Below are 27,814 nucleotides of genomic sequence, written 5' to 3'. Positions count from 1 at the left end.
GAGATGTCCCCACGCGGGACCCCGGGCGGGATGCGCAGGCGCGGGATCTTCCCGGCCGCACTCTGGGCGCGGCGGGGTGCGCAGGCGCGGTCTGGCGCGGGGCCTGGCGGGACGGCGTAAACATGGCGGGGGTCGGGGCAGTGTCGCGACTTCTCGGTGCGAGGCGCCTGGTGCTGACCCAGGCGGTGAGTCGGCATCGCGGGAGGGCGGGACCCGGGCGGGCCGGGGCCCGGCCGGCAGAGTGCAGCGCATGCCGAGTCGCCCGCTCCCTTGCCTGGGTTGGCAGGGCTCCTCCTGTGGCGGCAGCCCGCAGCGTCCCGGTGAAGGTCACGACCCTCGCCGGGGTAAGGCCTGGAGCCGCGTCCTCCAAGGTCACCTCGCCGGCGCTGTGGGGCGGTCGCTACGGGGCCGGGCGGTCGTGGGATCTGGGCTCACTAGGCTCCACGGGCCGCTGCTGGCCCTCCTGTGCGTGTCCACCGGGAGACCTTGGCAGTTAGGAACCTTTATTTTAGGTTTGGTGCGGTGGCCGTTGAGCACCGTTTTTTTTTTTTTTTTGTTTTGTTCTTTTTAGTTTAAATGACAGTGTAACGTATTTTGGCATATCATACATACATGTGGTACAACCTCCAATTATTGTGGCTGCAGGTGATGTGGAGTTACCCTAGTGGCGTGTTTCTACATGACCAGAGGAAAGTTACGTCCACTTCATTCCATCGCCTTTCCTATGCCACCTCCTCCCTTTCCTTCATTCTCGCTGTGTAATCCAGTGAACTCCACCCCGCACCCCGCCCCTGTTATGTGTAAGCATCTGCAAGTCAGAACTTTCAGCCTTTAGTGTGTTGGGATTGACTTATTTTATTTAGCATGATAGTCTCTAGTTTCATCCATTTATCGGCAAACGCCATAATTTCGTTCTTTATGGCTGAGTAATGTTTCATTGCTGAGCACTTTTTAAAAAAATATCAGAGGAAATGAGTACACTGACCGGGGGGCGGGCATGGGACCAAGCATGTGTGTACCGGTTTGGGATGGGGATCACGCTCCCTGTCCCTGCTGTCCGGGTTGTCTGAGTGAACGCTAACATGGCATGTTCATGCTCAACCTTCCAGGGCTTGCTTTAAGTAAACTAACTTTGGATGGTTTCATTATTTGATTCTTTTAAATGAACTGACCCACCTACCTACTTAATAGTTTAATTACAAAGAAGAAGTGCCAGTAGAAGTGAAGGCATTCAACAGTAGTGTCGTGCATTGTGCCTGTAATTATGACTGCAATTTTCTCCTTTTTGAAATAGAGATATTAAAGATTATGTTCAATTAAGTATGAGAAGGATTAGTTGACAGCCACTCCTTTAAAAACCAGAAGGCATTATAAACGCTTTAATAGGTGCTGTGGTTGGTGCCTACAGAGCAGACCAAGCCATTCCCATCTTGGCCCTTAAGACGCTGCAGGAAGTAGAGTCCTGGTCAGTGGTGCTTTTTCAGAAAATGACAGGTTGATATTCTGTGATTGTAGCAGAGTGGTTTGTCCTTACTCAAGAAGGTTCCCAGTGGTCCTTCTGCTGTGGAAGACCCCAATTGTTGTCTTTTATCCAGACTAGAATAGAGGAATTCTAGCTTTGAACTTCTACCTGAAAGTGGGAACAAGGTTTTGAGCACTGAAATAAATTTAGTTGATAACCCTTTATTTTCCTAGTGGCTGAGAGGAAGTGGTCTTTTTCAAACCTCAGTTGAATTAACTGTTTGCATTTTTATCTGCATTTTCCATCTAGAATCTTCACTACTGTCCTGTGATTTGGTTTTTTAAGAAGTCTTTTTATCTTTATGAGGATAGCTTTTCCTTGAGAAATTCTGCCCCCAAGCAGTATATTTATTGGCATGTAAGATTAGTTTTCTTTTCCCTGAAGAATTGGAGTTTATAAAGAAATAGTCAAACTAGCAGGGAAAAAAAGTTATGATAGTCATCTGAGAAATGGCTTAGGAAAGTAGATGTTTGGGGTTACTCTTTATTGAGAACTGCCTTCAAGTTATCAGTTTGCCAGACTTAGCTCACCTTTGATTTCTTTTCCTGGCCTCAGTGCATTGACGTGATTTGAAGCCGTTTGATCCAGAGGAAGAGTAAAACCAAAGACTTTACATAGTTGTTAACCATTCCCTTCTGATGAAGTTTTTTAAATCCTTCAAGATGAATATACAAAATGTTGTTTTAGGATAATTCAATTCCTTTTCTTAGATAAATTGTTCCAAATATGTTTTGGTGATGTATTTGAAATTACATTAGTTATGCTATTACAGTAATAACGGGTTTTTTTCTTTTGATTATCATAGCAGTGGCATTTAGTTCTGTATTCTGCATAATTTTTTTAAGAGGAGAGAGAGAAGAGAGAGATTTTTTTTAATATTTATTTTTCAGTTTTCGGCGGACACAACATCTTTGTTTTATTTTATGTGGTGCTGAGGATCAAACCCAGAGCTCTGTGCATGCCAGGCCAGTGCATTACCGCTTGAGCCATGTCCCCACCCCCTGCGTAATTTTTTTTCTGGTTCATTTGAAAATCTTTGACTTGGGTTTACATATAATCAGGATTTTAATCTTAGAGTCAGAGCTGTTTCCCAATATTCTCTGGATACTGGGGAAGTATAGGATCCGAGCTGGAGTCCCCCAAGTTTTCAGTTTCTCTCTGGAGCTAAGGAGGGTTCTGTGAAGTAGCCCTTTGAACTAGCCAGGGTTGTAGCTCGCCACCCATGCTTTGTATCCATTTGAGCTGTATTTTAAGCATCTCTATTTGAAAAACAAATATTAAAATTTTTAATGAAAATAATTGCACATAGTTGTTAAAAAAATTAGTGAATACAGAAAGCCTTGTATGGGGAAACGAAAACCTTGCTTTTTTGCCAGCAGTGGGGATAATTTTGAGGTGTTTCATTGCCCCCTGCAGGTTTTCCATTGTAGACACTGGCTTTCTTCCTTGTAGAGGATTTAGTTCACCTAAATCACCCTACTTCCCCATATCAACCATTTTTAGGTTCTTATTGACTTTCCTTTTTTTTTTAAATATTTTTTAGTTGTAGGTGGACACAATATCTTTATTTTTACTTATTTATTTTTATGTGGTGCTGAAGATTGAACCCAGGGCCTCAAATGTGCAAGGCAAGCACTCTACCACTACGCTACAACCTCAGCCTTTATTGACTTTTTTGTAGTTGCATAGATTGTGTTTTGTTTCTTGGTCATGATTTTGTAGGTATGCTTTATCAGGTGAGGGCCCCCTTTGCTTATTGAGGATAATGTTCTCACGTTTTCCTCCTTTTTTCTTTATTACCTAATTCAGTCATCTAAACTTCTAAGCTATTGAACAAAGTCTTATGTGCCTTTCAATTGTACTGCAGGTAGATTTTCTCATTCTTTTTCATGTTTCCCTGTTAGAAAATGTTTCTTCTTCTCAAAATAATAATAATAATAATGTCACAAAATTTTTGTTTTGTGTGTTTCTTTTCATTTTTACTTTTTGCCATACTAGGGGTTGAACTCAAGACCTCATGAATATTAGGCAAGTGTTCTATCACAGAGCTAGATCCACTACCCTTTTTAATTTTTATTTTGAGTCTCTCTGCCTTGCCCAGGCAGGCCTTGAACTTAGACCTCTTGCCTCAGCCTCCTAAGTAGCTGGTATTATAGGTCTGTACCCCAGGCCTGGGCAAAATAAGCTTTATCTAAAGACAGAAATTTGGTTAAATTGAAATTAGTCTCCGAATTAAAAAATACACCCTACTGTCTGGTTGGGAAGATAGCTCAGTGGAAGAGGAGCACAAACCTGAGTTTGACTTCAACACTGCAAAAAATAAAAATATCCCCTGCAAAGTCCAACTTCAGAATAAAGATTGGTGTCATTTTTCACAGGGAGAGAGTGATAATTGTCAATTCTGTTATGTACTCTAGTAACTGCCACTTTTTTGGGAGTGGGTAGGGGGTGTACCAGGGGTTGAACTCAGGAGCACTTCACCACTGAATCACATCCCTAGTCCTATTTTGTATTTTATTAGAGGCAGGATCTCACTGAGTTGCTTAGTATCTTGCTTAATTGCCAAGGCTGGCTTTGAATACATGATCTTCCTGCCTCAGCCTCCCAAGCCTCTGGGATTACAGGCCTGTGCCACCACGCCTGGCCTGTAACTGCCACTTTTTAAGCTAGCTGAGTGTGTTAAACATGAACATCTTAAAGAAATGTATAGCGACCTCACCATTTCCATTTTGAGTTGGTACTATAAAATGTACTGCTCTTACTACAACTGTTCCCTATGTTAATGTATGTCATAGAGAAACTATACTTAGGTGGAAGAATTTTGTTTTTTCCTTAAATTCATTTTCTGAAAAAAAAGGAAAACCTAAATTGGCTTGTCAGTATGTTTTTGAAATAGACTTGTGATTGTAGAGTCGAACACTTTAAAAATTTAAAAATTCTTTAAAATCCAAGAAACTACCTTGCAATTGGGACTGTTAAATAAATCCAAGTATTTATGCCAACTGTCATTCAAGCTTAGCAGTAGAGGAAGCTTGGCATAGGAGTCCAGCTCTGCCTTTGCTTGAGAAGGACAGACCAGCTGCCCTCCAGCCCAGCTGAGTGCCTTTACCTTGCGAATTCCATTCCTGTGATCCCCTCTTGTTTGTCTTACAGAATCTGCCCCCACCCCCCCACAAAATAATGGTCTTTTCCAAGTAACAAAGTACAGGAAGACATCTCTCTTTTCTCCTCCTCTAATTGCTGGGTATACTTCCTAAAACTATTCTTTAGGATTTTCTAACTCTCTCTTATTTTGGTCTTCTAAAGTGCAGCCTCAGAACGGAGAACATATGCCACAGCAGCTGACCCAGTCTTACCACATGGAAAGTGTCTCTCTTACACTGGGCCACAGTGTCACTGATAGATATTTTTGAGTAAATTTGTATAGAATGGGATGTTTAAGCTGAGACAAGACAAGTTGTGGAGGTTAACCAGTTAATAGCTGGGACAGCCCTGTAGAGGGGCAGCACCAGAGGCCTGGTGGACAAGAGAGGGTGTGGCTAAAGGCTAGTTTAGTGGAGTCCTCCTGTGTGGGGTGGAGGGATGCCACCACTCATTCCTCTGAACCAAACTGCTTTTACTAAGTGTTATACAACAGCCTGTTCCAGAAAAAGAATCTCCCTGTCCACTGTCCAGTGCCTTTTCCAAGACTACAAGGCTTCGAGTGCTAAGATAGAGCAGTAAAAATGCTTCTTTACTTACAAAACTACTGTGCAGTGAGGCGGCATTCTCCCATTTTCGACCTAAGTAATGTCAATTAGGACACCACAGAGAAGGTGAACCTTTTTCATTTTATTTCTGATCCATTGAGTTTCCTACTGGGAACAGAAAAAGCAACTTAATTCAGAAGGTTTTCATTGGAATATCACCTTAGGTGAAGGGAGAGGAAGCCCTGGAGGGGCTGAGTCCTTGCCCACTGATCTGTCTGACCTTGGAGGTTAAGTCAAGGGCCCCAGGTGAGCTTTCTAGAACAAGAACAGGGGTACATAGAAAGGTTCATGAGTTAGCAGGAAATTTTAGTTTCAGTTCCCTTAGTGTCTGTGGTCCTTAAGACACTAACAGTCTACCTTTGCAGTGGCCAGCAACACTCCCGACGTGGGCCCGTGGTGTTCACTTCACTGTCGATGGAAGGAAGAGGGCATCTGCTAAAGTTTCAGAATCGGTGAGTCTGTGGCTTTCTGCTGCATTAAACAGCTTTGTTGGCCTAGAGGGATCATAGCCTAGACCAGTTCATTTCAGTGCATTCACATATTGCACATATTTAAAGAAATTCTCTTGGATATTCAATCCATGCTCAAATTATTTTTAGTACAATAATAGTTGTACAAATATTTACAGATATTGACAGTTTTGCTTGTAAAGTTCTTAATGTGTCTATAGATTAGATACAAATGAATAGCATTTGCAGTGGTGGAAGATGGATTCTCTACTCACAGTAGGGCTGTGTAGCCACATAAGTGTAGGGTCTTTTTTTTAATATTTTGTTAATATTTATTTTTTAGGTGTAGATGGACACAACACAGTGCCTTTTATTTTTATGTGATGCTGAGAATCTAACCCAGGTCCCGCCCGTGCTAGTCAAGCGCTCTACTGCTGAGCCACAATCCCAGCCCTGAGTATGGGGTCTTTTGAGTTTAGTGTTCCTGTTCTGCTCTTTGTTGAGAATGCTGAAGTTTGCTTATGGCTTCTTACCTCAAGCTCATGGTGGTCGCTGCATATCCTTGGCACCTTCTCATAGGAGCCTGACTTGGGTCCATGCCAGGTCAAGTGCAGTGTGCATACCTAGAATAAAACAGCACTGCAGAGTTCTAAGTGGGGACGTGAGCATGACAAGAGTGGACAAGTAAGAATGATATATGCAGAGCTGGAACTCACTGTTGTTGGGGTCTTAGTGGTTTTAAGCCTCCTTAGAAACGGATTTTTTTTAAAATTGTATCTCTAAGTGTGTAATATTTCAGCTAATGTTGTGTTTCCTGGTCCGTGGGACAGAACCTCTGCTATTCATTAAGTATGGTTGTTGATCCCCCTTCCATAAGGCTGCCCCACTGGGCATGTGTGCTTGGCCCTAGGATAAGGCTGGGGACCTCTATGTGTCATTGCTCTTTCCTTTTGATTACTCCCTTCATTTTCTTTAGGCTAATTAATCTGCTATCACCATATTCTGAATATTAGGCATAGTTGAATGTGTGATTGACAGCTGAATTTTCTTTTCTAGATTTCTACTCAGTACCCAGTGGTGGATCATGAATTTGATGCAGTGGTGGTAGGTGCTGGCGGGGCAGGCTTGCGAGCCGCATTTGGCCTTTCTGAGGCAGGGTTTAATACCGCATGCCTTACGAAGCTCTTTCCTACCCGGTCACACACTGTCGCAGCACAGGTAAGAGAAAGTTTTATCTCTCAGTGCTCTTGGTGCAACAGTGAGGCTCTCTTTACCTCAGCAACCTCCTGCCTTCTCCGCAAGCTCCTTCTTGTTTGCCAGCTCCCACTGGCTCACTCTCACTACTGGGCCTCTTCCCTGGGACCTGTGTGGCTTCTCACATGCAGGTCTTTTCTGACTGTCGCACCCAGTCCTGCTTTTGCCCCTGTGGTTCAGTTGCCTTTGCAGCCCTCACATGTTTGAAATGTGTTAGTCATTTTGTGTCACTATGGAGAAGGTATGAGGAAATACCTGAGGTAATCAAATTAAAAGGAGAAAAGGTTTATTTTGGTTCATGGTTTTAGAGGTTTCAATCCATGGTCACTTGATCTGGTTGCTTTGGGCCTGTGGTGGCACAGAGTGTCATGGCCAGAGTGTGTTGCTGAGGAGGCTGCTCATGAGTTTCACCAGGAACTGAAAAAAGAGGAGCCACATTCCATTGTCCCCTTCAAGGACATGCCCCCTGTGACCTCACTTCCTCCCACTAGACCTATCTCTTCAAGATAGTGCCATGGGCTGGGACCAAGCCTTCAACACATGGGTCTTTGGGGGATATTCCAGGTGCAGACCATAGCACCTGATCAGGGTGTATGGTGGTGCTTGTAGACGTGGCGTGGGCACGCAGGGTAGAGGGACAGTGGCCTTCGAAGTTCTCAGTGTAGGGAAGAAGGTAAAAGTAAGGTAAGAAAACAGTGCTTTTGTGATTTTGTGCCGCAGTCCGGCTGCAGCAAAATAACCGGGGGGTGACGAACAACTTGTGTAGATTGATAGATACAGCAGGAATGGGAGCCGTTTATTGTAGGACAGGAGGGGGTATATCTACATTCCACACAGCTTATCTTAATTAACATAAACTAGATACAAGAGTCAACCAATAAGGAATCTCCACACTTAATGGCTCACTGGCGTTACTTCACAAACTTCACAAAATGCCAGGCGCCATCCTGACTTGTTTACAGACCCTAACAATTTTGTTCTCTGATTCTAGGATCACTGTAGATAATATCCAGATTGTTCACAGTTCACCAAAGTCAGTGTTTGAAACACGCTTCTGTTAAGAGACAATGGATGGTTGGTTCCAGGAGCCAGGAAAGGCCTCTCTGATCACAAGGACAGGCAGTATTCAGGTCACATGGTGTTAAAGTCCCATGGCAGTAGTAGCACAGTCAGCAAAGGGTAGCTCAACTTGAGGACTGGTGCTCAGGAGGCCTGCCCCGGGGGCTGAGATCGTATGGAGGCCAGGGACTCTAGTCAGAACTGGGAGCTCAGGGTCAGCCTCTAGTGATGGCAGGTTGTGGCAAGCATTGGGATTGCATACACTGTTAGGTTTTTCTGTTGTTTCAGACCAGCTTTCTGTGTTCTTCTATGACTGTAGAGCTTTTTTTGTCAGGATCTCCTTGGGTTTGTAGTTGGAGGGTTAAAGAAAGAAGGAAAGTCACTGGATAACTTGTCCTCTTGCTGCAAAGTTCTCAGCTCTGTGCTGGTGACATCAGAACTGGAAGGAACCTCATAAGTGAGGAAACTGAGGCACAGCAGTAAAGGCAGGAAGGGATTCTGCTTGACTGAAAAGTTGTGATAGAACAACAATTGGAGAAAGATTAGAAATGTGTATTAGTTTGTGTTCTGTTGCTGTAATGAAAATCCATGGCTAGGTACCATATAAAGAAGTTGGATATTTTAGCTCAGTGTTGGAGGCTGAAATCCTGAGATCAGGCAGTCTCATGCATTTGCCTCTGGGAAGGGCTCCTTTGGTTATAGCATGTCCTAGTGGATAGCTTTGTGGTGAGAGCATGTGAGAAGGAGAGGTCACATACAGAGACAGGGAGCCAGAGCAGGAAGTAACCAGTGTTGCTTTGTTATAGCAGTCCCCTGCAAGACTGACCAGTTCCCATAAAACAGACTCAGTTCCTCCAAGGGCATGCTGAGAGGGCCTGAGCGCCTCCCAAAGGGCCCACCATCTCTTAACATCCTCACACTGAGGACCACACCTCCAACACAGCCTTGTGGACACACACAGATCACATCAGTGTTCCTTTACTTGTGGGGGAAAAAAAAGATTATCTAAAGAGGAGAAATTGAAATTTGAGTTGGGGAAGAAGAGGGTGAGGGTTAACATTTATCTCTGTATTGTTGTATCTGGTGACTCTGAGGGATGAGACAAGGTGATGTCCATAAATAGTCATAGGAAGTGGGGTGCAGGGCTGGGTGGCTCTGAGTTTAGAGTTGTGTACGTAGTGTTTTCAGCAAACAGCTAGAGTGCCATTGTCATGAAATCACTGGTGGGTTTCTGGAGTGCTTTGTGTCAGCTCATTAAGAGGCAGGCAAGTTTATATGCATCTTTTCCCAGCAGCCCTTGTATGTTGCTGCTTCTCCTTTGCAGAGAGGGATTAAATTGCTTATCTAGTCAGCTGAAGCTGTGACTTGGGACCATCCTGCCTCGCTCCCCCTCAGCCCTTGTAGCGACTAACCACACAAGGAAGAGAGGCCTGAAGATGCCCTTGGGCTCCATCAATAGTGTGTAAGGAATGCATGTTTTTCCAGGGGGGAATCAATGCTGCGCTGGGGAACATGGAGGAGGACAATTGGAGGTGGCATTTCTACGACACTGTGAAGGGCTCTGACTGGCTGGGGGACCAGGATGCCATCCATTACATGACGGAGCAGGCCCCTGCCTCCGTGGTCGAGGTAAGGGAGTGTGATCAGCCAGGGGAGGGGGAGGAGACACGCTGGCAGAGGCTTTTCATTGCAGCCCTGGAGCTGAGTCACCAAGGTAGCTTCTGTAGCATTAGTGTTTTCACAGAGTACCTCAGTGTGGGGTTTGCAGAGTCATGTTAAGGTTGTAGTCCAAATTCCCAGAATAGCTTCCTCCTTTAAGGTTCCTGTTTGTTTTTGCGTTTTATAGCTAGAGAATTACGGCATGCCATTTAGCAGAACAGAAGATGGAAGGATTTATCAGCGTGCATTTGGTGGACAGAGCCTCAAGTTTGGGAAAGGTGGGCAGGCCCATCGGTGCTGCTGCGTAGCTGATCGGACCGGCCACTCACTCCTGCACACCTTATATGGAAGGGTGAGGCCGCCTGGGTGTACAAGAGATGGGATGCAGGAGAGTGGGAATGACTAAAGGATGGTGGAACCAGCTCATGGGTTAAGAACAATAGGATAACTCTTTAAGAGCTATGTAGTAATTGTTGACCTGAAAGTACTGAACAGGTGCTGCAAAAGCTGTCATTTTGACAATTTTATTTCCTACATGTATTTCGGAAAATTGAATGTCCACTTCAATGTGAAAGTTGAACTTATGGCCATCACAATCCAAGTATAAAAATAGACCTGTCATTTTAAGACTGTTTTACTGCCTTCAAGTTCCTGAATTGATTGGTTTGTTTTAATACTTAACTATAAAACTGCTTGAAGACTTATGAGACAGTAGTCATTGGATGGTCAGGGCCTGCTGTGACACAGCTAAATCATCAGTATTCTGAACTATTTTCAGATAGGTGGGTCAGGTGATAAATTTCCATGTCTTCTCTGAGGCTGACTATGATGACAGATGCATAACAGGACTTATCTGTACTACAGTTCTCTCTTGGGAGTTGGCTCAGGCTCCTGAGAGCCTCTTGGACTTGCTGTGAGGACTATCAGGTCCAGCCCTTGCAACGCTGCCCAGTGGGGACCTCTCTGTGGGTGGAATTGAGCATGTCTATACTGTGCGGCTGGGCAACGCCAGCCCACATACCACTGCAAGTGGGGCTGTGTGACTGGGAATTCAAGGTTTTGTTGTGGACCTTGTGGTACGTGGGTCTTACTCTGGCACCATGCGGCCTCCAGAGAGCCTGGAATGCCACCTGAGGTCATGCCAAAACAAGAGGTGTTACAGAAACGTGAGCATGTGCTCCATGGTGCAGGTCACCAGGGGTTTGCTTTCTCCTGTTAATGTGTGATGCTTTCTTATGTTCTTATAGTGCCATAGGCTTTGATAACGAGAATTGCAGCCTGTTATCTATTTCAAACCCCAGTGTCATCTTAGCATTATGGAGTCCATTCATTAGCAGAGCCAAATCAAGCCCTCTAACCTTTCACATGCTTAACCATTCACATTTTAAACACATTGGCTTAACACTTAACTTGAATGCAATTTAGAATGTGGGGTCCTGTGTCCCACAGTCTTTGCGCTACGACACCAGCTACTTTGTGGAGTACTTTGCCCTGGACCTCCTGATGGAGAGCGGGGAGTGCCGTGGAGTCATCGCACTATGCATAGAGGATGGATCCATACATCGCATACGTGCGAAGAACACTGTCATTGCCACTGGGTAGGAACCTCATTTTTGTATTTGCATTTCATCTCTCTAGAAAAGTTGGGTTTCATAGTTTCTTTAATAAAATGTGGGCATTCTAGAGTAGTGCTTTGGATACAGGCTTTAGCGTACCATTATGTGGCAATGGCCATTCCCAGGTTTGGTCCGTGCCTGGTAGAGGTAGCAGGAGATCTGTGTTGCCCTTGGTCATAGCAGAGGCTGTCCTCAGGGTGCAGTGGAACCTTAATGATCACTGTCCCTCCTGCTCTAAGGTGAGGGAACTGAGGACTTGTGAGAGTCACGTGACATTTCCTGGTGTAACCTTTCTGCTTTAATGGTGACTATAGTGATTGGTTCATAGAATAGAAAATTGCTATTTGTGCACATGATGAAAATAATTAAATTTTAGTTTCTGTACCATCTTGTTTACCATTTTAAAAATTAAGAAGTTCCTCCACAGCAAAGGAAACAATTAGCAAAATGAAAAGACAGTCTGTGGATTAGGAGAGAATATCCACAAACCATTTTGTCTGGTAAAGGGATGATATCCAAAGTATATAATCAATGCATCAACTAAATAGCTACCCAAAAAACATCCAATAAACAATGGGCAGAACCCAAATGGACATTTACCAAAGAAGACAAAGTGACCAACAGGTTTGTAAAAGGGTGGTCAGCATCATTAATCATCAGGGTCCACAAGGCAATATTGTCTTATACCTGCTAGAGTGGCTGAGGTTAGAAAGACATGAGGTGACAAGGATGTAGAGAAAAGGGACCTTGGCAGACTGCTGGCAGGAGTAGAAATTGGTATTGTGGAGTTCCCGAGAAAACCAAGGCAGGAACCTGCTGTGTGATCCTGCAGCCCCATTGTGCTGAGGAAGGAAGCCAACATATGACTGAGGTCCCTTCACACACATGGTTCACATAGCCCAGGACAGAGGGAGCCCAGGCGTCCTTTGCTGATAAAGGAGATGCTGTGTAAATAGGCCATGGAGCATTATTTAACCAAAAGAAAGAAGCAAATCCTGTCATTGGCGACAGTGTGGTTGAACCTGGAGCATGTTGTGCTAATTAAAACAGCCCAGTGCATGATTTCACTTACACATGGAATCCAGAAATGTCAGACTCTAGGTGGTGATTGCCGGCGGTGGGGGGGGGGGTGTCACAAGGGGAATGCTCTCTGAGACTGAGCACACAGCCTGTGGGCCTGAAGCTGGCCAGGAGAGTTGATTTCCATGTCCATGTCCCCAAGAGAGGATCTTTAGGTGAGGTGACACGTGTGTTGATTATCTCCCTGGTAGCAGTCCCTTCAGTGAGTGCACTTATCAGAACATCCTGTTTTGAATCATATATCAGTGAAGCCAGGAGACAAAAATATAATAAGAAAAATCCTTAATGTTTACTATTTTCTTTTATCATGAGTATCTTCTTGATACTCTCTGTGCCCTTGTCCTGCATCCCAGGGTAGCACTAGTCAGTGGCAGGGCCTCCCCTCAGGGTGGTATGTGCACTTCTTGAAGATAGTGCCCTTGAGGCTGCTCTGTCTGTTGTGTGGTCCCAGGGGACTGGAGGTCCTGCCTGGGCTGCTGTGTATAGTCATCATGCTCTTTCATTTCCAGGGGGTACGGGCGGACCTACTTCAGCTGCACGTCTGCCCACACGAGCACTGGGGATGGTACGGCCATGATCACCAGGGCTGGTCTTCCCTGCCAGGACTTGGAGTTTGTGCAGTTCCACCCCACAGGTAGGACGGGAGCCTGGCTGGCCTGGGTGGGCTTCTGTCTTATAAGCATGTGGTGCGTCCTCGGTGCTCTCCAGGCTTCACTTACTAACACACTTGATTGTGATTCTTGGGTTCCCAGGGCAGTGAGGTCTCCATCTTTTATTTATTTTTATATATATATAAAATTATTTGTTTTTCAGTTTTAGGTGGACACGATATCTTTATTTCATTTTTATGTGGTGCTGAGGATCGAACCCAGTGACTCATACATGCTAGGCGAGCACTCTACCATTCAGCTACAACATCAGCCCCTTGGGTCTCCATCTTTGCACTCCCAGCAGAGCCCAAGCCCTGCCTCGGTGGTGTTTGCCCCAGTAGCAAACAGGGATTGCTCAATTTCTCCCACCCAGGGGGCAGGTTTCTCATGTACTGCTGTGTCCAGAACTTGAATCAGTATTTCCTGAGTGGAAGTTTGAGAGCCAGGGAAAGTATGTGACCAGAGAAGTGGCTGGGGTGGATCATGGGAAAACATGGGCCCCTATGGCAGTAGGATATGAAGTTAGGACTCAGCTTTGATAGATGGCACTCTGTTGCTGGGGTTAGGGTGTGGACAAGGAGGAAACTAGTTGTGGGGGAGGTTAGTTTTTCCTGGGCCAGCAGATGGCTAGAGATGCTAATAACATGGTTGGAGACTTGAGTTCAGGGGAAAACCCAGAGTCAAGGCTGAGAGAGGAGCCTGTTGCTTGAGGCAATGTACCCACCACTCCTGGGCTGCTCCTCTGGCCTCTGCAGGGGTGAAAAGCCAGGGCTTTTTCCCTTTCCTGTCAGTACATCCCTTCTGAAGCCTGCCAGGGATGAAAACTAAGAAATGTAGATGTTGGGTTTTGTTACTTTTGTTGTCCAGTGAAATGCCACCAAGCTTCAGGGTCCCACTTGTGTGCTATACCTGGGGCTCCATTTCTTTTCCTTCACAACTCTGAGAAATAAACCACCCAAAAAATGGCACCAGGAAAAACAAAAGCAAAAGAAATACAAGAATTTGTATTCTTATTTTTAAAGCATGTAGTCCTTTTGGTGTGCTCAAGAAAATTTTAACTTCAAATTACATTCGTTTGTTCATTTGGTCTCTCCTGATAAAATTCAAGGCTTGGCATTCCTCATTTTCATTACACTGAGGGACAGGGCCAGAGGCCAGGAACAGTCTGCACCATGCTGCCCAGGTTTGGACTTGGGTTCTGCCCTTGCCAGCCATGTGGCCTGGGCCAGGTAGTCAGCTCTCACTTGCTGTATCTGAGGATGGGGTGAAGCCAGTAAATATGTGTACAACAGTTGCCACCGTCCACAGCCATGAGAGTTACTGTCATTGTTGCCATTTGAATTCTTTAGATAGGAATTTTCCATGTTGGTTGCTCTTAAGGTAGTCACCGTCATGGTGTAAAATTATTTTCAAAAGTTGAAATAGTCAAGGTGGTGATCATGCAAGGGTTTTAATCATTGGCAGCCCATCCTTCCTAGACTTGCACTTTCAGCTCTGGCTCTGCTTCCTACTCCCCTTCAGCATTTCCTTTTTTTCTCTTTGCACTTTCCTCTGCCAACAAAGTGTCTTGAAAAAATTGGCATTTGAGATGTGTGTTTGATGGTTGTCAGCTTACAGGTGTTTAATGACTTGCGTTTTTGCAGGCATATATGGCGCTGGCTGTCTCATTACTGAAGGATGCCGGGGAGAGGGAGGCATCCTCATTAACAGTCAGGGCGAGAGGTTCATGGAGAGGTACGCCCCTGTCGCGAAGGACCTGGCGTCCAGGGACGTGGTGTCTCGGTCCATGACTCTGGAGATCCGTGAAGGAAGGTCTGTATGATTCACCCAGGGATGTGTGAACCATGTAGGTGGGCACACACTCATGTTCTTCCCTTCTGCTTGGTGGCAGTTGGTCACCTGGGCTGTGGTGCTGTGAGTTCTGCACCCCTCACCTGCACATGCCCACAAGGATAAAGCTACCTATTGTTATTTGACTGTTCTCTGCTGGTTTGTGTTATTTCCTAAATACCTGCATTTTGAGTTTTAGCCAGTTCATTGTAAGGCTTTCTCACCTTGGTGTCTGCGTAAGGGTGAGTGTGTGACAGACACTCTGTATGGGGAAAGACGTGCACAGCCTGAGATTGGCACACAAGCCTGAGGTGTGTTCAGGCCTACCAGTGTTTCAGCAGCCTTCAGGGTGTGTGTTCTCTTGTCTTCCAGTGAAACAGCTTTAGGCTCCCCATGCCTGGCCCTGTTCTCTGATATGGGACACTTATTCCATGTCTGCTGGCATGACCTGTGTAGGTTTTACAGGTTTATATAAAAATGGGCCAGCTAAGTTTTGGAGTAATGTGAGTTAGGTGAGGGCAGGGTTTTTGTTCTGTCCTCAGCTGCATCCCAGCACCAGAATAGTACCTGGGACGCAGCTCATGCTCAATAATATTGGTAAAGAATGACCACAGCAAAGGGGAGGTTTTCTAGAGTATCAAAAAGCATTGAGCCAACTGGATGGCTCATACCTTCAATTCCAGCAGTGCAGGAGTTTGAGACAGGAGGATCACAAGTCAAGGCCAGCCTCATCAACTTAGCAAAGCCCTAAGCAACTTAGTAAGATCCTATCTCAAAAAGCAAAAGGGGCTGGCTGGGGTTGTGGCTCAGTGGTAGAGCATTCGCCTAGCACGTATGAGGCCCTGGGTTCGATCCTTAGTACCACATAAACATAAATAAAATAAAGGTGTCGTGTTCAGCTGCACCTAAAAAAAATAAATATTTAAGAACAACAACATCAAAAAAAAAAAAAAAAAAGCGAAAAGAGCTGAGGATGTAATGCAGTATAAAGTGTCCCTGGGTTCAACCCAGTCCTTCCCCCAAAATGTGTTGAGACTTACATGCTATTCATCCCTCATGTTGAGATACTCTATGTTGCAGAGGCTGTGGCCCCGAGAAGGACCACGTCTACCTGCAGTTGCACCATCTGCCCCCTGAGCAGCTGGCCATGCGCTTGCCTGGCATTTCAGAGACAGCCATGATCTTCGCCGGTGTGGATGTCACCAAGGAGCCAATTCCTGTACTCCCTACTGTGCATTACAACATGGGTGGGATTCCCACCAACTACAAGGGACAGGTAACAAGAGGGCCCATCCCACTACTGTCTCCATAGATCTTAGATCAGACCTCTTTTTTTTTTTTTTTTTTAATGTTTGGTGGTTTGTACTTAAAATCACCTTTGCTGCAGGGTAGGGGAGTTCTGTTCTAGGCTTGCATTTACTTAGTAATAATAGCTCCTTGCCAGTGGATAGATAAAATACCAGATATAGTTTTTCTATTTTGTAACTGCTTTCCTGTGCAGTATTATGTTGCTTTTACAATGACTATGAGTCAGTGGTTTTTATGATTACATCAGAGTGGTGCGCAGTGCATAGGAGTTCGCCACTCGCTTGGTTCCTGGTTGGAGCAGGGGCAGGGAGTGGAAGGGTCTGAATGCTTCCTCCTGCTGTGGTTCCACCTGCCAGGGAACATAGTTGGAGCTGAGACTTCATGGTGGTCCAGTCAGGTGGGAAGTGGGGCTCAAGGAGTGGCTCCTGGAAGGGAAGGCACAGGTGCTAATGTGGGGTTCTTTGACCCCCATCACGGAGAGTGTTTGGAGGCAAATGGGATTTGGGGATGCAGTCAAAGGATTCCCTAGGAGACAGATACCATCCTTACTTCCCTTTCTTGATCTCAAACACAGATAGCTGCTCAGTTAGAGGGGGGAATTAGGGTTTAAGACATCCTATTGTCCCACCCACAATCTTTCTTACAGGTGCTGAAGCATGTGAATGGCCAGGATCAGATTGTGCCCGGCCTGTATGCCTGTGGGGAGGCTGCCTGCGCCTCAGTGCACGGCGCCAACCGGCTTGGGGCAAACTCCCTCTTGGACCTGGTGGTCTTTGGCCGGGCCTGTGCCCTGAGCATCGCACAGTCTTGTAGGCCTGGTATGTGTTCTCTTCAGCCAGAAGTCGTAATTTATTGCTGGAAAGGAATTCTAGTTTGAGGAAGCAGGAGGCCAGACAATGTGGTAGTGATGTCAAAATGTCAAGACTGGTGGGTGGGTTGGGAATCTCAGTAGTTAACATAAGGGTTTCTTGGTTCCTTTTTTTTTTTTGGCAGTCATGTTCTGCTTAGAAAAGTCACTGCTAGAAAATTGTTATCTTGAGGAGAACTTTATTGCACATTATTTGCCTAGTATAAATTGTTTACTTGCAATGAAATTTTGAATAGTAGGTATCAATGAATATATAACTTCTGAGTACTTATGGAAAAATGGTCCCACCTTGAAAACTAAACAGAACTGACCCCTATTAACAAAGGCACAATGCGAGCAAACTTTGGGTTGTGGCCCCTCCCTTTTGAGAGTAGGTTTCAGTTGTTGGCTCTTCTTACGCAAGCTTAATGTGCTGGAGAAAAAAAGGTGCCACGTGCTGGGGTGCAAGTCTGTTCCAGACACCAAGAGCAGGAGGTCACTGCGCCTCCAACCTCATGGAGGCTGTCTTGCCCCTTTGCTCAGGACGTCCCATAGGACCCTGGCCCTTTGCCCTGTTACCTTGTCCTGATGCTGACTGTGGAACATTAGTTCTGTGGTTCTTAGACAGTAGGGTTGAAGCAACACGCTGGAAACAGCACAGTCTCCACCTACTGATAAAACAGCTGGAGAGGGGCACATGGCCAGAGGGCAGGGAGCATCTTCATAAGCTCCCTGAATCAGGCATAGCTTAGGCCACCTGCAAATGACGCTTTGTACTTGTGCAGCTTCTCTATCCTCAGAGGGAGTGTCCTCCCTCTGTGGCACTGCCCTTTGAGCCGAGGATCATCACCACTTCTCATCAAGCAGGGAATGAGATTCCCTTCTTTGAAAAGGAGAAAAAGTTTGAATATATTGTGCTTTTAGCCAGGCACAGTGGCGCATGACTGTAATTCCACTGAGTAGAGAGACTGAGGCAAGTTTAAACCAGCCTCAGCAACATAGCAAGGCCTTAAGCAACTTAGCAAGACCCTGTCTCAAAATAAACAAAAAAGGGCTGGGATGTAGCTCAGTAGTAAAGTGCCCCTGAGTTCAGTCCCAGTACTAAAAAATGAAATAAAGTAAATAAAATGGGCTCAAAGTCAGTAGGTGGTTTCTTAGGTCAGGATGGGCCAGGACAGTTGGTTCATTTACTGCCGTGGTTTCCAAACTCTTTGAATGCCTTTGAGACAAACTTGAGTGTCTTCAAATTCCATCTGGTTTTTCTAAATGTTTTTGGAAAGTTGAATTCCAGTGTTTTGATATTGGTTTTAGGAGATAAAGTTCCTCCAATCAAACCAAATGCTGGGGAAGAATCTGTCTCAAATCTAGACAAGTTGAGATTTGCTGACGGGAACATAAGAACCTCAGAGCTGCGCCTTAGCATGCAGAAGGTAGGATAGATTCCTGCGCCCTCCATAGTGTGAGGCCCACGGCAGGACATATAGCCCTTGCCATATCAGGGAAGTGTGTTCAGGTGGATAGGAGCCTCACTTAGACAAGAGTGACTCAGCACTCCCGGGCAGACACGGTGGCGCTGTGGACTTGGCCTTCTCTGGTACTCTGTGCTTTAGCTTGGCCTCCATCTGTAGACCTGCCCTGGCTGTCAGGTGTGTCACAGCCAAAGGAGGGAGTATAGCAAGCCCTGTTGGAGGCCAACACAGCCCCAGTGCTTGTATCTCTTTGCCCAGAAATTAATCAGGTCAACTCACCTAGTTTCCAGCTGCTCTGGAGATGTTGTCAAACTGAGCCTATTGAATCTAGCCAAAACTAGGAAGTGGGAGAAGGGCATCGGGTGGAGGCTGACCTCTGTAGGTTCACCTGGGTGGACACTGTCCCCAGGGAGGTGGGACAGGATGGTGGGTAGCGCAGGCTACAGGGCCTAGAGAGTACCTAGTGAAAGGTTCAGTCTGAGAACCTCAATTTTAATTTTAATATGAATGGCTAAAAGTAGTTAATGGCTTTGTAATGGATTATAGGCTTAGATGGATAAAAATACTATAGAAAACAGGAAGCAAATTCTTCTATTATAGGGATTATTGCTCCATGAATGAGAGCTCTTTCTACTAGAAATACTTGTAGTAATTGATGCATGTAAGTTTTCTGAAGAGAGGCCCTTTCCTTGGGTCCTGTCTGAAAGGGGTCCAGTGACAGGCACAGACAACACCAAGAGAATGTTACCATTCTTCTTAGGACTGTTTTCTGTCTTAAGGAGAGACAGGTTGGCAGGAGGAAGGCCAGGTGGCCAGGTTATGCTCTGCAGGGCCTGGCAGTTGCAGTGTTAGGGTGTAAGCCAGTGGAAGCTTTGACATGGAGACACTAGAGGCACCCACCAAGCAAGGCTCAGCCAGGCTACTGCTCTGTGCCAGGCACCATCAGATGCCAGACTTAGCCCTGAGCAAACAGACCAAGGTAGAATATGTATTTCCAAGGTGAAGTAATTTTCTTGCCAACTGTAGCTGTCACAGAAAAGATTGAAAGAATTGAGGTATATATTGGAAAGGAATTAATAAAATAATAATCATTTACAGATAAGATTATCTAAAAATTCCAAGAGAATAAACTTAAAAACAAATAAGAATGATATAAAAATATAGTAACTGGGCAAAAAATTCACTTAAAAACTTGGTTTAAATTCCAGGATTTTGGAGTGGTGGGGGGTCTTATGAGAAACCATTAAGTGATGGTGTGCATTACAACTTTATGATTATGTATTAATCTAAAGACAATTACTAACTGTCTGGGCAAAAGATTCACTTAAAAACTTCGTTTAAAGGACGGAGAGGTAGGAGGTTGCAAGACTGAGGTCAGCCCAGGCAGTTTATCAGGACCTTGTATCAAATTAAAATAAAATGGCATAGCCGCACACATCAGTAATCCCAACAACTTGGGAGGCTGAGGCAGGAGGATCAAGTTGGAGGCCAGCCTGGGAAACTTAGCCAGACCCTATCTCAAAAAATAACAAGGACTGGGATGTAGCTCAGTGGTACAGCACCGCTGACTTCAATTTCCCAGTACCAACAATAATGATGACGATAAAGTAAAAAGGGCTGAGGGTGTAGCTCAGTGGTAGAGCACCCTAGGGTTCCATCTCCAGGACCATAAAACAAAAAGTTTACAACCAGAGCCACCACGCCTGGCTTACAAAGGGTATCTTGTTATAGTCCATGCAGAGTCATGCTGCAGTGTTCCGTGTGGGAAGCGTGTTGCAGGAAGGCTGTGAGAAGATCAGCCAGCTTTACGGAGACCTGAAGCACTTGAAGACATTTGACAGGGGTAAGCCCTGGGTGCACAGCTAGGATCTTGCCTTTTGTGGAGCCTGGTGGTATCTGTCCTGTTTATTGCTGACTCTGCCTTTCCTGTGGCTGAGGGTCAGACCAGTAACTCTGCCATGAGCCCACAATGAGAACCCAGAGCATCTACGTGGTGGGGTCCTGTCTACTTCTAATGGATCCTTGTATGTCTCCAGGAGTGGTCTGGAACACGGATCTGGTGGAGACGCTAGAGCTGCAGAACCTGATGCTGTGCGCTCTGCAGACCATCTATGGGGCAGAGGCACGGAAGGAGTCACGTGGTGCTCATGCCAGGGAAGATTACAAGGTGTGATTTTGGGATGCACTTCAAGCCTGGTGTCCTGCCCCCTGTTGTCATTCTGGCCCCCATCAATCACATGCCCTTCCCCTCTGCATTTCACTCCATTTTCCCAAAAGTCAATCCAGGAGGATGTGTTTTTCCCTGGTAATTATTGTCACCTTTGTTCTCACTGCCTTCAGAAACACAGGATCTTTCTTGCTTTTTTTTTTTTTTTTTTTAAATATTTATTTATTTTTTGTTTTTTCGGCGGACACAACATCTTTGTTGGTATGTGGTGCTGAGGATCGAACCTGGGCCGCACGCATGCCAGGCGAGCGCGCTACCGCTTGAGCCACATCCCCGGCCCCATCTTTCTTGCTTTGAATCAGCATCTGTTGCTGCCTGTGGCAGTGTGTTGGAGCAGAATGAGCCTGTTTCTTACTTGGGTGGCAGCCAGGTCCATGGATGTAGTGCCTGAGGCTTGGGAAAGGAATCACAGATCTGGTTCTGGTACCGTGTTTTGACAGGGGATTGATGTCTGTGTGGAGCATGCATGTTAGATGCTCTGATGATGGCAACATCAGGGGCTTAGGTGCAGGTGCAGGATAAAAGACACTAGCCCCAGGGTCCCCTGAGTAAGATGTAGGCTTTCATTCAGGAGAGTGCAGGTGACATGGATGAACAAAAAAAATTGGCTAAGCAAAAGTTGCCATGTACTGTGATGCTTCACTGATTTATCCTGCACTGATCAGGTGGATGCAGGAAGAGATGGGCCAGTATGACCCCTGTGTGCCCTAAGGGATGGAAGTTTCTCCAGAGCATGCTTTAGGACTGAGGTGAACAAGCCTTCAGGTGCGAGGCTCAACCTCCCCACTGGGAAAGTTCATCCCTGGGAACATCTGCAGAGCCCAGGGACTGCTGCGTCCACTGGCCCAGGGTCACCTTTTGCCCACCATGTGTCCTCAGCAGCATCAGCCAACTCTATTAGAACACAGGGATTTTTTCACCAGCATTCTGCTACTCTTTGAGAGCTTTTGAAATTTTTAACACAATTGTTAAAATATTTTAAAAAGGTTGAAAGAACTGGGTGTGGTGGCATGCCTGTAATCCCAGTGGCTTGGGAGGCTTAAACAGGAGGATCGTGAGTTCAAAGCCAGCCTTAGCAATGGCGAGGCGCTAAGCAACTCAGCAAAACCCTGTCTCTAAATAAAGAGATCTGGGGATGTGGCTCAGTGGTTGAGTGCCCCTGAGCTCAATCCCTGGTACCACACACCAAAGAAAAGGTGGAAAGAAAAGTTGGAGTTTCCCAGGGTATAGCGCAAAAAGCAAAAGTATTTGCTAAACTTTAAGGTGCATAAATGAGATTTAATTCTCAACATTCACCTATGAAGTCATAGAAGATGTAGAAATGGACACTGGACTCATGCTGACCCTTGGCAGGCCCCAAATTGTCAGTGGTGCCCCCACCTGACTGGTCTCTTCACATCATTGTAATGTCTCCGGGTTTTCTGACGAAGGGCTGTGAGTCGTGAGTAATATATACTTCTGGCATCAGGTGCGGATTGATGAATATGATTACTCCAAGCCCATTGAGGGGCAGCAGAAGAAGCCATTCGGGGAGCATTGGAGGAAGCACACTCTTTCATACGTGGACGTCAAGACTGGAAAGGTATGTGGGCTACATCTGCTCAGGGATGTCCTTGGTGGTAACCAGCTGAGAGAGGCCACTGTTGGCATATCTGAGGCACCACTGTAAGGACACTGAATCAGGCTTCTCCCTGTGCTGGCTCAGGGAGACTTGATACAAGGTCAGCTCCCTCGTGTGGGCCAGGGCAAGGGCCCTGGGCAGGGAAGAGATGGTGACTCTGCAGAGATGGGGACCCAGCCACTACCAGAAACTCCTTTGGAGCTCAGGGGTCAGGAGAGACTCCTCCCATTCTGTTCCATGGCCCAGCCTACCTGCAGGCAGCTGCAGAGGAGCCTGGGAGATGTGGTAGCATCCTTTGCATCCCCCATCCCCCTACAGCATGCAGAGAGGCAGCAGGTCAGGAGACCCCAGCTGAGGTCTTGTTCTACTGATGCATACCTGCCCTTTCGACATTTCCCTGGGTTTTAGGGTTTAGAAATAGGCCAGTGCATTGACACATGCCAACAATCCCAGCCACTCAGGAGACTGAGGAATGAGGAAGGAGGATTTGAATTCTAGGCCAGCCTTAGCAACTCAGTGAGGCCCTGACTCAAAAATAAAACTAGGGATGTGACTAAATGGTAAAGGCTCTGGGTTTGATCCCTAGTACAAACAAAAAAAGATTTGGAAATAATTAAGTAATTTTTATCTTTAAGCTTTTCATTGCTTCTAAGAGTTTTATAATCATTTATCTGGGCCTCCAGAAATTAAGGTGAACTCTGTTGTTACTTATATAGAAACCTAATATGTCTTTAATTCAGAAGTTGGCCATCTTTCAGCATAAGCCCATTTTTAATAATGTTGGATTTTTTTTCATTATAAAATACTCATTTTAGAAAGTCTAGAAATTATAAAAAGAATGAAACATTTACATCCATCAGAGATAATCCATTATTTTGAAATACTTTCCAAGTGTTATGTGAGGGTGTATATACTTTTCCTTGGGTACATATTTATGTATATAAAGGCTCATTTTCAAGTAGAAAAAACAGAGGGGATGGCTATCTGTGGATCTTGCTCTACCTGCCCTGACCTTTCTCTTCAAGGTCACTCTGGAGTACAGACCTGTCATCGACAAGACTTTGAATGAGGCTGACTGCGCCACTGTTCCCCCTGCCATTCGCTCCTATTGACTGAACCTAGGGTCGCAGAGGTGGCTTCTGTCGCCATGTGTCACAGCTTGCGCAGCTGCTCCTGTTGAACCTGTCTCGGTAGATGGTAGATTCTGTGCTCGTGAACAAGCAATACGCTTCGCAGATGTCATCAGTCCCCGGGCTAGCAGCTTGTAAGGACTCAGCATGGGGGACAGCTCTGCCTGTCTTTATCCCTTGCTTTATCATCCTGGGCACAATCAAAACAAAATGAGCAACCCTTCTTTATATTTCCAAACCCATTTAAAACCTGTACTGTTTGGCTGTAGGCATATGTAATTTAGCAAATGTAATTATCTTATTATTCTGTCACATCAAAATCCAGAAATTCTGTTGTGTATTATCAAGTAAAGAAGAATTTTCATTCCTGACAGCAAAGGAAGAAAACTTCTCCTTGTTCTTGTCCAGTAGTTCAGGAGGTGAACTTCTGAAGAACTGGAGCGACTAAACCCTGAATGAGACTGATGGAGTAAATGGGTTTCCTTTTAAGTCTGTTCTCTTTAAAGGTACAACTCATTTTAAATATGAATAAAATTCTTCCCTAAAAGTAATCTGATTTTGTTTCTAAAGTGTCCTTTTCATAAGAAGCATTTCATAAGGCAAGCAAGGCAGCACTGGGTTTACCTTGTCTTTGAAGTCGTGTCCTGTAGGGCAGTAGATTTGGGGACCCACATGTCCTCTGCCCTCATGGAGTCACATTAAAGATGCACAGTATGTCTTCTTCCCATGTCCAGTGCCCAGTAACTATGTGTTGAATTCCTTATTCTTTGTGCCAGACACTAAGCTAGACTTTGGAGAATGTTAGGGTGTGATAGAAAATAAAAACTGAATAATAGGGTGGACAATTCAGTAGGAAAGTTTGGATGTAGAATGGAGTTAGTGTCACTTTAGGTTCTTGACCATAAAACATAAAAGCAGAAAGTTAGTGGAAATCTAGCCACTGAAAATGCCTTAGGAGTTGGTTACCTAATGGAGCTGTCTCCTCACCTCCAGAAAAAGGGCCATTGTATTGTGCTCAGTGTTAAGAAGTGAGCTGTTGGTATGCACGGCAGTGTGGATGAGTCTCAGTCATCTCTCCTGGGAGGAGCAGCTGGGAGAGTACATACTGTGTGATTCCCCGGTGGAAGTCTAGAGAATGCAAACTAGCATCTTGGCAGGAAGCAGCCCAGTGGTTGCCTGTAGACATGGGATGGGCAAAGGAAATGTGAGTGGTGAATATGTTCATTATCTTCTGCTAATTATACCTCAATAAAGCTGATAAAAAGGCTGACCAAAAATAAAAGGCTATATTGAGATAAAATTTCTCATCTCTGTGAATGGCAAACACCCAGAAGTTTGCCTTCTTAATGTTTCCTATGAAGTGATGGGATGCAAGGATCCAAGCATTGCTGGTGGGAAGGCAGAACCTTACGGACATGGAAGAGAATAAAACTGCATGTATGTTTGCTTGCTGAGTAAGTGACACAGCAGTTCTACTTAAAGGAGAAATGAAATGAAAAGACTGCACAATCCTTCATGGTGACATTCTTAAAACTAGAAACAGCAAAATGCCCATTTCTAGTGGAAGGTATATTTATCCCAGAGTGCAGCAGGTGCTGCAGCTGTGAGAAGGAAAGGAAAGGGAGCCCTGTTTAATAGGAAGCAAATTCAGATCTGCTCACTTTTTTTTTTTTCCCCTTAAGATACCTTAAAAGTAAAGTGAAGGATGAAGCCATGCAGGGGCAGGGCTAGAAGTGGGACCAAATAATGTTTTACATATTTCCAAATATGTAAATGTTTAAACACAGTGTTAGAACTCGATGTTAGAATACAGCACGCTATACAGATTTAATGAACTATAGCACTATAGTTTAAAAACAAGTGAAGCCACTAAGTAATCCTAAATTCCATTTAGTAATCTCATTACTAGTTTTATCAGTATTAATCCTTTGAAATTATGTGCAGTGTGGATTAAAGCTAATAACTATCTTAATGTTAAAACTAATTTTTTCCTGAGAAAAAGACAATAAAATCCAAGAATTAATTTATAAAAATCTGTAGTTCAAAATATAGGAAATCTAGGTATAAATTCATCCTTATTCATTTAAAGAAATCCACATTTCCTAGTTATGCCCCAGGAGCAGTGGACAGTATCTGGATTGTGGTCTCTAGTATCATTTGCCACTAAAAGGAACCACCGCTGCTTCCTGAGTAAGGGCTAGAAATGGTGCCAGACGAACGAACCCAGAACCGTATTCCAAGACAGAGCAAGGAAGTGGACGGGGGAGCCTTTGTGGATCAAGTTACGCATCAAAAGCCTAAGTAAAATAAAGTGCTAGGTAGTTCTCTTTCATGCTGAATTCTGAAAGAATAATGGCTGAAGCCATGGGAGAAAGTGTCATCCTGAGAGAGGAAGGGGGTACTGGGCACATTCAGTTCTATCCCTAGAATCTACAGCCAGAGGCTATAAGGGGGGCAAGGGGAGTATCATCAGTATGCAGTGTCACAATCCAGCTATTAGAGAACCTGAGTAAGAAAATGAGCTAAAGTGGCTTAGAGCCACTTGTTAAATGTACATAAATGTGTGTGCATGGATGTCCTCGGTTATAAAGACAAAGGGCACATAACTACTTGGTGTCCACTCATTTGAGGGCCTGCTGTGCCAAAGCCAAGGTGAACAAGCAGGTGCATTGTAGAAAGCCTCAGAAACCCAGAACCTTAAGGAAAAGGAGGCATGTTCTAACCAGCTTACAGAAATTAGGTCAGCCAACTGTGGGGGGTGTGCACCTGTAAACACAATGACTGAGGAGGCTGAATCAGTACCACAAGATCCAGCCAGCCTTGGCAACTTAGCATGACCATGTCTCAAAATAAATAGGACTGGGGATGTGGTAAAGGGCCCTTGGGTTCAGTCTCCAGTACCAAAAAAGAAAAATTAGGCCAAAGACCCAAAATATCTGGGTACATGACATGATTATCATTAATGTAAGGAGAGTGTTATCTCTCGTTTAATTTCTTGACTACTGGAAAGTTTAGACCAGACCTGGTTAGGAGGAATTGAATCCGAGATAGGTGAGGAGATAGGTGTCTGCACCTGAGGAAATGGCCTGCCTCTTACTGTTGCAGAGGGCTTGGGTAGTGCCCAACCTTTATGGCAACACCCCACCTCCAAGTCACAGGGACTGTGGAAAGGACTTGTAAGGCACAGTAGCTTAGAGCAGCTCAGCCCAAGGGCTGGTGTGACTCAGCACAGTTCCTTTTTGAATGTGTCAGGGCAACATCTCTGTCCTGAACGCATCCACTTGTGCATTTATATGGGAACATGTCTTTAATCCTTAATTTCTTCCTGGTTAACTTCCCTTCTCAGTCAGCCTTGCCTTGCTGCTGCTGAGAGATACCAGCGTACAGAGAATCTGGCCTTGAACCTCCTCTTTTGCTTGTTTGGCCTTGGGCAAGCCAGTAACTTCTCAGCCATACTTTTCTCAGGTGAAGTGTGGGCCAGGGTGCAGACAAAGTGATGTGAGTCTCTTCTCAGCATCTGCTTTCCCTTGAATGGATGAACTACCCAGACTGCAGAACAGCACTCCTTTGTGCCTCTTAGGATGGAAGACTGTAGTTGTGGCACTCCAGGCTGGTGGAGCCAGGAACCTGCTGGATGGGGCTGAGGGTTGCTGCAGGCACTGAGGGTCTCTGCTGGAAAACACATTCAGCCACAAAATTTTAGTTGTTAATGTTTCGAGAAGAGAAAGGGAGGCCGAGATATGGGGGAGAGGATAAATATATATTTCAGAAGAGAAAATTAGAAGCCACTTGAATTCAGTAAATGATGGAAAAAAAAAAAACTCACTTGCAGGTTAAGGTGAATGCCAAAGCCACAGGATAGGCTAATTTATTTTAAGTATTTGAAAAAATGTCTCAATAGATGCCTTGTAAATAAGCGAGAAAGGCAAAAGGCAAACAGGACAGGACGACAGTGTGGAAGCTGACGGGATCTATACCTGTGCCCTGTGTGCTGAATAATGGATCGAGGTCCACAGGGAATAAGTCTCAGGTGACGATAAAAGGCCTTGTCCTTGCAAGTGAGGTAAAAGCCCACGAGGAAAGCTTACCTAATCTCCGAGGGACGAATGCTCCCATTCGCTGGATCAGGAATTGAAGAGCTGGGTGGTCCTATGAAAGGAGAGGAGTTCTTTTAGACCCTGAACTGCATGAGACACAGGCCTGGGTGGGAGGTTCGTCTGACGGCATAAGCAGGAAGGACCCAGGACAGTGACCCCCAAACTGCGCATTTCCCAATATGGGAAGTTCATGCTAAAGGCACACTTTAAGCTGCACTGCAGAATTAGCGCCCAGAGAGAAGGCCCC

General features: G+C 45.3%; 1 protein-coding gene and 1 long non-coding RNA gene across 2 annotated transcripts; one reads left to right on the top strand and one right to left on the bottom strand.

The window, feature by feature from the left end:
* Window positions 1–27: 27 nt before the first annotated feature.
* On the top strand, window positions 28–24,017 carry SDHA (succinate dehydrogenase complex flavoprotein subunit A). The gene is made up of 15 exons (XM_081303478.1): window positions 28–185; window positions 5,637–5,723; window positions 6,777–6,938; window positions 9,519–9,662; window positions 9,880–10,044; window positions 11,142–11,290; window positions 12,898–13,022; window positions 14,682–14,850; window positions 15,949–16,144; window positions 16,823–16,994; window positions 18,335–18,453; window positions 20,224–20,335; window positions 20,529–20,659; window positions 22,188–22,301; window positions 23,366–24,017. The coding sequence occupies exons 1-15, from the start codon at window positions 123–125 to the stop codon at window positions 23,450–23,452; spliced, it is 1,995 nt and encodes a 664-aa protein (XP_081159604.1). The 5' UTR covers window positions 28–122; the 3' UTR covers window positions 23,453–24,017.
* On the bottom strand, window positions 23,534–27,586 carry LOC308654334. Its single transcript, XR_014023222.1, has 2 exons — window positions 27,448–27,586; window positions 23,534–27,142 (listed from the first exon to the last, which is right to left on the bottom strand). It is a non-coding gene; the product is annotated as an uncharacterized lncRNA (long non-coding RNA).
* Between the last annotated feature and the right edge of the window lie 228 nt (window positions 27,587–27,814).

The sequence above is a fragment of the Spermophilus citellus genome, assembly GCF_964194105.1.
Source record: "Spermophilus citellus genome assembly, chromosome: 1".
Classification (NCBI taxonomy): Eukaryota; Metazoa; Chordata; class Mammalia; order Rodentia; family Sciuridae; genus Spermophilus; species Spermophilus citellus.
This window is presented reverse-complemented; position numbering and strand designations above follow the sequence as displayed.

What these genes read in the sequence shown, in the direction of transcription:
- SDHA (XM_081303478.1), top strand. Translation starts at nt 123, where the DNA reads ATGGCGGGGGTCGGGGCAGTGTCGCGACTTCTCGGTGCGAGGCGCCTG. An exon ending in CCACCAACTACAAGGGACAG is followed by an intron (nt 16,145 to 16,822) that starts GTAACAAGAGGG and finishes TCTTTCTTACAG; the next exon opens with GTGCTGAAGCATGTGAATGG. An exon ending in CGCACAGTCTTGTAGGCCTG is followed by an intron (nt 16,995 to 18,334) that starts GTATGTGTTCTC and finishes TATTGGTTTTAG; the next exon opens with GAGATAAAGTTCCTCCAATC.